The sequence below is a fragment of the Haplochromis burtoni genome, unplaced genomic scaffold (assembly GCF_018398535.1).
Source record: "Haplochromis burtoni strain Fernald_Lab_line unplaced genomic scaffold, NCSU_Asbu1 Contig_45, whole genome shotgun sequence".
NCBI lineage: Eukaryota > Metazoa > Chordata > Actinopteri > Cichliformes > Cichlidae > Haplochromis > Haplochromis burtoni.
In genome coordinates this window covers 2,806,820-2,816,980 of record NW_024582406.1, presented here as the reverse complement: position 1 = coordinate 2,816,980, position 10,161 = coordinate 2,806,820, and the positions used below count along the sequence as shown (strand labels likewise).

Genomic DNA, 10,161 nt, shown 5'->3' with positions numbered 1-10,161 from the left:
TGGGAGCAGTAACAAAGGTGTTGCGTTTATATTTTTGTTCAGTGTATAAGGGATATATTGGCTTCCCTTAAAGAATTGTGCAAGAGACCCTTTTTAAAGGAGTCATTGTACATGTTCAGCAGCGGGCTAGCTAAAATTTCTCTGAATTCTTTATAAAACTCGGCACATAGTCTGTCTGGTCCCGCTACTTTGCCAGCCTACAGCTCTTTAATAGCGTCTAATGGCGTCAAATCCCATCTTAAAACACGTTTTTACTCATTGGCTTTCAACACCGCATGAGAGTTACCTATCTATCCACCTAGTCATCTGTTACCAGGTATTTGTTATTGATGTTATTTGTTACTGTGTAATTTTTGTTTTTTGGGTTTTCTTTTTATCTTTGTAAAGCACTTAGGTCAACATTTTGTTGTTATTAAATGTGCTATATAAATAAAGTAAAAAAAAACAGCGATGAAATAAAAGGAAGGTGTACCCAAACAGAGGCTAACCTGGAGTCTTCACACCTCTCCTGCACCTTCCTGTCAGCTTTGTGACAGCAGCACTCAATAAATCAGCTTAAATTTAACTTCCATTCCACTTCCAGCAGCCAGCGTATGTTCATTCACAGGCACTGGTACTGGTGACCTTCAGCGAGACAGTGAACCCTTACTGCTCATCATTGTAACAGCTCTAATGCTAACTAAGTTTGTCTGTAATCCATAAAACAATAGCAGCCAAGAGTCAAAATATTTGTTTATAGTTCTGGATGCATGTCCACATCTTCCGCACAGGAGCCAACTTGCAGAGAGCATAATAAGAGTTCTATATTTTCTTAGTTTAGTTTAATGTGGAGATTTATATCATTTACATAAATTTATGAATATTCCAGCAGATTTGTGAAAATTTGTAAATAAAACTAAAGGACATTTTAAATTACCATACATTATTTTAAAATTGTTGACATAACACTAAATGTCTTGATTTAGTTTAAGTTTTCGTTTTAGCTTAAACCAGGAAGGTATCTACCATGAACTCAGTCCAGACTCTATAAAAAAGATAGACTTCAGCATATGTTAAAATTCACATCATTGGTTACATTATAAATGAAAAAATAAATGGCCAATGATAGTTGTTATGAAGGGGAAATAAGCCACAGAGACCAAAACGTTTGTACAATGTCATACATTTATTTGCTTGATATGGACATTTAAACATGCACATTGACTCGCCTTTGGAGACAGCCTTCAGTCCCCACTTAAGGGACATCTGTGTTATCTGAATATCCAGGGGCATCCTCTTCATATAAAACTTCATATAAAACAAGGATGTAGCCACCCATTGCTTTTTGGACACCTCAATTTGAAGCTTCAGCTGACAGGCTACAGTTTTGGGCCTTTCTTTTCCGACACGGACGTTGTTGCTCAGTCCAGGCATGACACTCAAGTAGACTTTTTTATTTTAGGTCCTACTTAATTATCTAACTTGATAGAAAAAAAGAAAAAGAACTTTTTCAAGTTCTACCAAGCAGCTGGTAGAGCTTGATTTTTTTTTTTTTAAGTGGAAGTTTAAAAACTGAAACTTCCTTCATGAAAATTTAAAACAAAATAATTATCTTAGGACAAATAAATACACGGTATATGAGGCTCCTTTTTTCAAGGATATAATAATAATAACAGTAATAATAATAATAATGTCATCAACATTATTTTTAAGTAATTAAGTATCCTAAGTTTTGGTAAAAAAACAAACAAACAAACAAACAAATAAGTAAAAATCATGACAGTTTAGGTAATAGTAATCCCATGGTCAGATGGACTGGTGTTGCGGCTACAGCGATGCGGACGCTGTACCGGTCTGTTGTGGTGAAGAGAGCTGAGTGTGAACGCGAAGGTCTCAATTTAACAGTTGATCTACGTCCCTACCTTCACCAATTGTTACGAGCTGTGGGTAGTGACCGAAAGAATGAGATCGTGGATACAAGAGGCAGAAATGAGCTTCCTCCAAAGGGTGGCTGGCCTCTCCCTTAGAGATAGGGTGAGAAGTTCGGCCATCCGGGAGGGGCTCAGAGTAGAGCCGCTGCTGCTCCACATCGAAAGGAGCCAGTTGAGGTGGTTCGGGCATCTGACAAGGATGCCTCCTGGGCGCCTCCTGGGTGAGGTGTTCCAGGCATGTCCCACCGGGAAGAGGCCCAGGACACGCTGGAGAGATATCTCTCGGCTGACCTGGGAATGCCTTGGTGTTGAACCGGACAAGCTGGAGGAGGTGGCCAGGGAGAGGATGGTTTGTCCCATGTTAACAATCTCACATATGCTGGTAAACATGTTTCTAGCAATACATCATTACATGGTTTGTAATCACATTTTTAGTTTAAAAAGTTAAAAAAATAAAATAAAATAGAGCTAAAATGAAAAGCCTGAATCATTTAATAAAAAAATCTGTATTTATTTGTATTTTTAAGTGTGTTTTAAGCCAATATTAAAACATGCAAGATTTATTTAAAAACAAATTACTGATTAATATTATTATTGCCCATGGTAAATAAAAAGTGCTAAGAAATAATAGTTCTATTATTATTTTCTTACAGAGAATGTTAAAGGGTTAATGTGGCTACCATGGTTCTACGGGTCTAAATTTGCACACCAAGTGTGCTCTTCACACCCAGATCAGACCTCAGGAAGGTTTATATATTTTCAAACTGCCAACTTGATCCGCTACAACATTGAATTGTCTTCTGTTTCCAGGACTGCTTTCAGGCCAGCACATGCGGCACTGCAAAAAGAGTGCCAGCTGCAGTGGTTCCAACTATAACATATATAATTTCTTAAATGTACAAATGTTAGTTTGATTCTGAATGGAAGAAAACCTATAGTGCTTGATGAAAAATAATATGCAATCCATGTGTGTTTACTGAAAAGGAAATTGTGGCCTGTGAATGCTTTCATTTCACAATTAGATTGGACTATCCACTTCAGTGAGATGGGTAATGGCCATACAAAGGTTGGAGTGATGCAAAAGACTCATGCAGGCTACTCAAACCGTTCCTGGATCAAACCAAGAACCAATCAAAAATAACCTTTATGTACATCTCTGGTGAAAAGTGAGCTTACAATTATTTTTTAAATAAAAATGAAAGGTCAGATCTTGCTGTTCTCCAAGTGAGAGTCAATGTGTTTGATGAGGGCATCATCAGGGTAACTGGTTGGGAAGGTCAGCTGGCACAGAGGGCAGCTCCGAGCAGCATTCTCTTCCGATTCCATCCATAACTGTGGAGATTAGGAAGAAAAAAAAGAATAGGTGTCAAATTGCTTAACCATCAATAATGGTAAATCCTTCATAAAGTCTTAATAAAGCTTCAATCAAAGAGAACACAAGTCCTTCAGCACAGTTTCTCGATGATGGAAAACTGTGATATGATGAAGTAGAAAAGCTTCTTATAGCTTGGATTATTAATTGTTTAGATCAAGTATCACAGAGAATACTTTTAAATATTTTAAGTTAGCCTCGCCCTGGCTCACTCAACAAAATGCCAGTGAGACTTTTTAGAATAGCTTTGGAATAGATGATTTATCCCAAAAGAGCAGCTCACTCTCAGACTGTAAATGGTAAATGGTAATGTATAGCGCTTTTCTAGTCCATAGGACCCCAAAGCGCTTTACACTACATTCAGTCATTCACCCATTCACACACACATTCACACACTGGTGATGGCAAGCTACAGTGTAGCCACAGCTGCCCTGGGGCGCACTGTAGGCTTAATCTCTAAAAGTATAAGTGGGTGGAAGAGTCTCAGCAATCAAGCTCCTTTCCTGTAGAGCCAACTCCTAGTTTGGGTTCAAAAGATACACAACCTATTTAAAATTGCTCTTAAAACTTTCCTTTTTGATAAAGCTTATAGTTAGGGTTGGGTCAGGTGACCCTGAACCATCCCTTCCACTGCTATTGGCTCAGGCTACTGGGGGACTTCCCATAATGCACTGTGGATTTCTTCTGCGCTGACCTCTTTTCACTCCCATTTGTTTTATATGCCGCTACTGCACATCAGCCTTTGTCTTCTCTTTCATATAGTTGAACTTTATTTGTTAAAATAATGTGCAGCATAAAATCCTGCACCAAGCAAAATTTAGTTTGATGAAACTTATGTGACATAAAATGAAATAAATATGGATCATGAATAAAATATGTGTCATATTTGGGAAAGTTTTCCTTTTCTTGCCCTTCCTTGCTCTCCCTTCTCGTCTACAACAATTTTGCAGCCACCATCACCATGCTGGTAATCCTTGCAGGGCATGATCTGATCTGAGCCTTGTTCTGCTGGTGGTTTCTTCCTGGGCGATTGTGGCTCAAGAGTTGGGAGTTCACCTTGTAATTGGAAGATTGCCGGTTCGAGCCCCGGCTTGGACAGTCTCGGTTGTGTGTCCTTGGGCAAGACACTTCACCCGTTGCCTACTGGTGGTGGTCAGGGGGACCGGTAGCGCCAGTGTCTGGCAGTGTGCCCCAGGGTAGCTTGCCATCACCAGTGTGTGAATGTGTGCGTGAATAGGTGGATGACTGGATGTGTCAAGCGCTTTGGAGTCCTTAGGGACCTTAGGGACTAGTAAAGCGCTATACAAATACATGCCATTTACCATTTAAAAGGGAGTTTTTCCTTCCCACTGGAGCCAAAGTGCTTGCTCGTAGGGGGCCTTAGCACCTATGAATCTAGAAGTTGTCTGATCTGGCCCATATTTCCCTTCTGTCCTCATACTGCGGTTAAAGGTAATTATACTGCCTATACTATGTGCAAAGAAGGCTAGAAGTAGCACTAACAGGTCTTATATGCCTGTTAGGTTTATATTGTTGATTTGTCATTTATGCTTGGAAACAATTGCTCATATATGCTTAGAGGTATATAATCAATTGTATAATGATATAGCAGTCTGCAAAGACTCTTTGTGCCCCCATAGCACTCTGGCATATGCACACACATCCTAAGGTCATGAGAGAAGTCTTACTGATTTATGGTATAGGAGGACACCTGCTCTGTATCTGTTTTAGCATAAGAGCCCTTTGTTTAGGTGGACCGCTGGGCTCCTAGCACCAGCTTTGGGGAGTCGTTCACATCGTTACATCTTGACCACACACACACACACACACACACACACACACACACACACACGTACTCTTTGTTCATATGTATGTTAATGAACCTATACATATTCATGTAACCACAATAAAGAGAAGTGCTACGGGGGAGCTAACTGAGAGTGACTGGGGTTCAAGTGGAAGGAACGGCACTCGTCATAGTTCTCTCCGTCGTGCACGAGCAACACAAAGTGCTCTGGTGACTTGCGTCTTGCTTTTGCTGTTGTAGTAGAATTGTCTCGGTGTTCCAGCAGTAGGCCTGTGCTACACAGACCTATCAATGCCCACTACTAGAATTGCACCACCAGTGCTACACACACATCTTAAGAGAGATTATGGCACACTCCTTTTTACATAGTCTTTAAATCCTTTAGGTTTCTTGGGTGTCACATGGCAAACCCAAGAAGAGAAGAAAATGACACATCACAAATTTAGAAGAGCTTCAATCAGCCTAAAAAATAGTTTGTTGCTCTAAAAATAGAACCCCCTCCTCAAAGCTAGAACATCTTACTATTCATCACTGATTCAAGAAAATAAAAATAAAAAAGTCTGTTTCTCTTCGACATGGTAGCCAAGCTGTTGAGCCAAGCATTCCTTTAATCTTATCTAGCAATGACTTCATGATTTTCTCCACGAATAAAATTAGATTCATTGGATAAAAATGATTCAAACCCATCATAATGTCCAGCCTTTTTAAATATCATTGATATTTTTTAGACCTGTTTTCTCAGAATGATCTTTCTGAGTTAACTTCAGGAATTACTAGCAGACCCATTCTTACAAGACTACTCTAAGAAGTCCCACTGTTAGTTAATGCTTCCTCAAATGTGATCAGCTCATCTCTAATAATCAGTTACCTACCACAAATCTTTAAGGTAGCAATAATTAAACTATTACTTAAAAAGCTATCACCTGACCCAGCTACCTCAACTAATTATAGCCCAATGTCCAAGCTTTTTTTTTTATCTTAAAAATACTTGAAACATTAGTTAAAGGATTTAACTGATCACCTGCAGAGAAATGGTTTATTTGAAGAGTTTCGGTCAGATTTCAGAATTCAGTACAGAGACAGCGTTACAGTTTACAAATGATCCTATGGCTCATCTCATTTGTGTATGGACAGCAAAGGAAGAATTTCATTGCACAGAGAAATGCTATTTCTTCTGTACACATGAAAATAAACTCTTTGAATCTTGAGTCTCTGCACTTGTCCTGCTAGATTTGCGTTTTTTATTATTGACCACAATATTTTATTAGGAATTAAAGGGGCTGCACTGCAGTGGTTTGAATAATATCTGTCTAATAGACAGTAAATGTTGTTCATGTAAATGGGGAGTCCTCTTTACACACTTAATTATGAAATGATACCCAACCAGACCTGACTCGTCCGGCCACTACGGCGGCTCAGTGGTTCTTGTTGCTGTACTGCTCACATCAGTGTAGCCCCGGCTCTTTCTACTCATGTTCTTTTCGCCTTCGTCAATACTGATTCTACTGATAATAGATTCTACTGATTCTTCGCCTGTTTCTTTGTATATAGATTTCACTGTCCCTGTTTCTGCCCTGGATCCCTGAGAGTGAGTTTGGAAGTTCGAGTGTGTTTCTGGCAGTGTCTGACTGCAGCGGAAAGTGGTGTCCTCCTTCTCTCCATAGCACTTGGCGGTTGTTGTAAATAAGCCATGAAATTTCAATTCCAAACTCACAGAGTCCTGTGCTTGACTCTGTGAGTTTACTGTGACAATCTTAGAAATATGTTATCTAACCACATGCTTACTCTGGATGGCATTACCTTGGCCTCCAGTAATACTGTGAGCTGACTAAGACATATCCTTCAGTGTTCATATTAAACCAAATGTTTAAGGACTGCTTTCTTCGATTTGTGCAACATCTCTAAAATTAGAAGCATCTATCTCAGAGTGACGCTGAAAAACTAGTTCATGCATTTTTTACTTGTAGGCTGGACTACTGTAATTTATTATTATCAGGAAGTCCTAAAACAGTCATTCTCAAACTGTGGTACACGTACCACTGCTGGAACGTCTCAAAGACTTTTTTAAGATTAAATGATTATTTAAAATGTTAAAAACATTTCAAGATCACAAAAATTGAGTTTAAATAAAGTTTTGTCTTTTTTGAAAAAGGCATATTCTTTTTTAAATCAGCCAGTAGGCAAGCTTACTAGGCCGGCCTAACAAGTAGCTGAAAGGGTTGACAAACTAAGTCATCATGGCAAGTGGAGGAATGAAAAATAACGGTTCAAAAGCATTGCAATCCTGGCTCCAAACAGGAAGTATCAGAAGGAGAACTGTACTGAATAGCAGACAGCAGAAACTTTGGACTTTTGAATACAGCTGTGCAGGGAATACCCTGCACTTTCAGACAAGGCGATGTGCTTTCTCCTTCCATTTACGATCACGTATCTACACAAAATACAGAAGCAGATTGGATCTGAATCAAACCTGAGGCTGAAGCTGACCTCAAATGACCAAGACATCACAGAACTGTGTTTACAGAGCCATGCACATTCCTCTCAATAGGCTAAATTGCAAATAACCAATAAGTTGATACAGAGCAAGTGAGTGTTTCAGTGCAGTACATTTGTTATTCACTTGATGGGTTTTTCAGTCAAGTACAGTTATGGCTGTTTATGGCAGTTAAATATTTAGCATTCATATAAGAAATGAAATTATCTCGTGTAAACAGTATATGTTGTTAAATAGGCCTATATCTCACTCTTTTCCCCCCTCTCTATCTATTTTGTCTTTTCCACACACGTATTCACACTCCAATAAGCACATCGGAAGCAACTCAAGCTTCAGTATCTTGCCCAAGGATACTTTGGCATGCCAAATGGAGCAGCAGAGGATCAAACCACCAGCCTTCCGAATGGCAGATGATATGTGCCATTTCCTGAGCCATTAATTAAAAAACTTGATTTAATTGAACTGAAGCTTTCGGCAAGCTAATCTCAACAAACTCATAACAGTTATATGATTTTAGAAGAGCAAACATAATGAAAAGAAGTAAAACGATAATATTTGGACACTAACAAAGTGTGTGTCTTTGTTTAATGTGATGACATTCAGTGTCTTATTTAGCCGCTTGTGAGCAAACCAAAACGTAATTCATGAATGGGGTGGCTATTTACTTACTTCAACATTTAGAACAATATAATGAAAATATTCAACATTGCCAAAGAGTCAATGTCACAGATATTTATCAGAAATGGTGTGTATCTGTGACATTAAATTTCTGAGAAGATGCTACTAATTACTAATTTTTTGCAGAGCTTCAAATTACATTGGGAATTTTTCACATGCAAAGTTTGATTTTTCTGCCTTCCTTGCCAGCTCTGTCCAGTGTTGCAGAGTGGAAAGCTGCTTTTGGAATGCTTCTAAAATGACACAGTTGGTGAAGTTTGAATCACTGTAGGCTGCCTGTCCAGGGTCTATCCTGACTCTTGCACTAGACAGCTGGGGTAGGACCCCAGCTTCCTGCAACCCTGAAATGAATAAGAGCAAGAAGATGATGGATGGATCATTGTCTTGAATGGGCACAATCTGCTCCATTGGCTGCATCAGAACCAGACCTTGGTAAAGTTTGAGTTAACCAGAGACTCTATTCGAGCATCTAACAAAACCTCATGAAGAAAGCCCATCCATGCCAGGAGAACTGGAAATACAAGTTGCTAACTTATTTCAGGGTTTAAATATTACTTTCTGCTGTATTACAGAGTCTTAAGAGTCTTAAGAGTTTGTGTAAGTGTCTGTGAGAGTGTTTTTCTTTTTTTTACTAAGTTTAAAAGAATATTTCAGTGTCTCATCTTTACTGCACAAACTAAACAGGCAGATTTATTTCTCTGTGGCATCAGCTAAAAGGAATACAGGAATGTCTTTTTAAAGCAACTTACATTTTTTCCCATACACAAATTATACAAACATAATCTTCAGCATGTTAAACAAATTAAATTACCCGAGGTAACAGAGGGGTTTTGTGCTTCAGTGGGACTTCTTTTGAGCTGCAGCAGTGAGCCTGTTAGGTCTGCAGGAAATCTCTTAATAGCTTCATGTAATCCCCAATATTGTTTTCTACTCACATTAATAGATGGCCATGACTGAGCATGCTCAGTGTTCACGTAGGGAGGCAGATGGCATGAGAGCATGGTAGGGCCCTCAAGGGCTGAGAAAGAGGGATGGTGGGACTGTTTCCTTGGAGACTGGAAAGAGGAGTGAAGGGGCTGTTCCCTAGGTGACGATGAACCAGTCCCAACAGCACCAAGAGTATGAGGTGGGCTGGCAACGGGCGATGGATATGTACATACGTCCTGTAAATTTACATAGCACACAACCCCACACATCTTCAATATGACCTCTAACTCTAGATGAAAATCAGTAAACATCAGAATCATTATCATCACCTCTTCATCATCTGAAGACTGAGGTGGTGTTACCAGTGGCGTGGGTTCAGTTGGCTCGTCAGTGTGACAGAAGTGGTGAACCTTCATGAGAAGAAAAGTAGGGTTAAGTAGATACTGTAGTTTGGCAGAATAGTAGTCATTTTTGATGTAACTATCATGTTACATCAAGAATGACTAAATGATTATCAGAGTGATTACTTTTCTCTGATAATCCACTAGCCAAAGGCAGCTTAGAAACTAATCCTGTTGTGATGATTTCTGATATGAGGTTCAGTTCTACAGTGGTGATCGCAGGGTGTGCACAGGTCAAGTGCCACTACGACCCTCCAGAAAATAACGAGGACAGGGGATGATCGTTCAGCTCTTTAATGGCAGATTTAGCGTGGGTGTGGGTATGTGTGTGTGTGGTTCTACAAACAGAATGGAAAATAGAACACAAATTACAATCAAATTATAGACAACAATAATCACCATATAACATATTACAGCCACATACTTGTCTTATAGGCCCTAATACTAAGCTGGCGGCTTTTACTTATAGTCTGAACCATATTTGACAACAAAGAAAATAAACATCTTCCCATCACTTAACTCTTGTGCCCCACTCACTTATGATGCCAACTAAAGAAGGCAATACACATAAC

The 10,161-nt window shown here is 39.3% G+C and overlaps 1 protein-coding gene across 2 annotated transcripts in view; it reads right to left on the bottom strand.

The window, feature by feature from the left end:
• Positions 1-2,407: 2,407 nt before the first annotated feature.
• Positions 2,408-10,161, bottom strand: part of LOC102309833 (TANK-binding kinase 1-binding protein 1) — a 42,554-nt gene continuing 34,800 nt past the window's right edge. Inside the window, exons 11-13 of one of the 2 annotated variants that reach the window (XM_005926767.2) lie at positions 9,518-9,598; positions 9,197-9,424; positions 2,409-3,242 (exon numbers count right to left, since the gene is read on the bottom strand). In XM_005926767.2, coding sequence (XP_005926829.1) covers positions 3,114-3,242; positions 9,197-9,424; positions 9,518-9,598 — 438 coding nt within the window. In that variant the 3' untranslated portion in view covers positions 2,409-3,113. Of the gene's footprint in view, positions 3,243-9,196; positions 9,425-9,517; positions 9,599-10,161 lie in introns of both variants that reach the window. The other variant, XM_042220283.1, reaches the window with a different exon arrangement.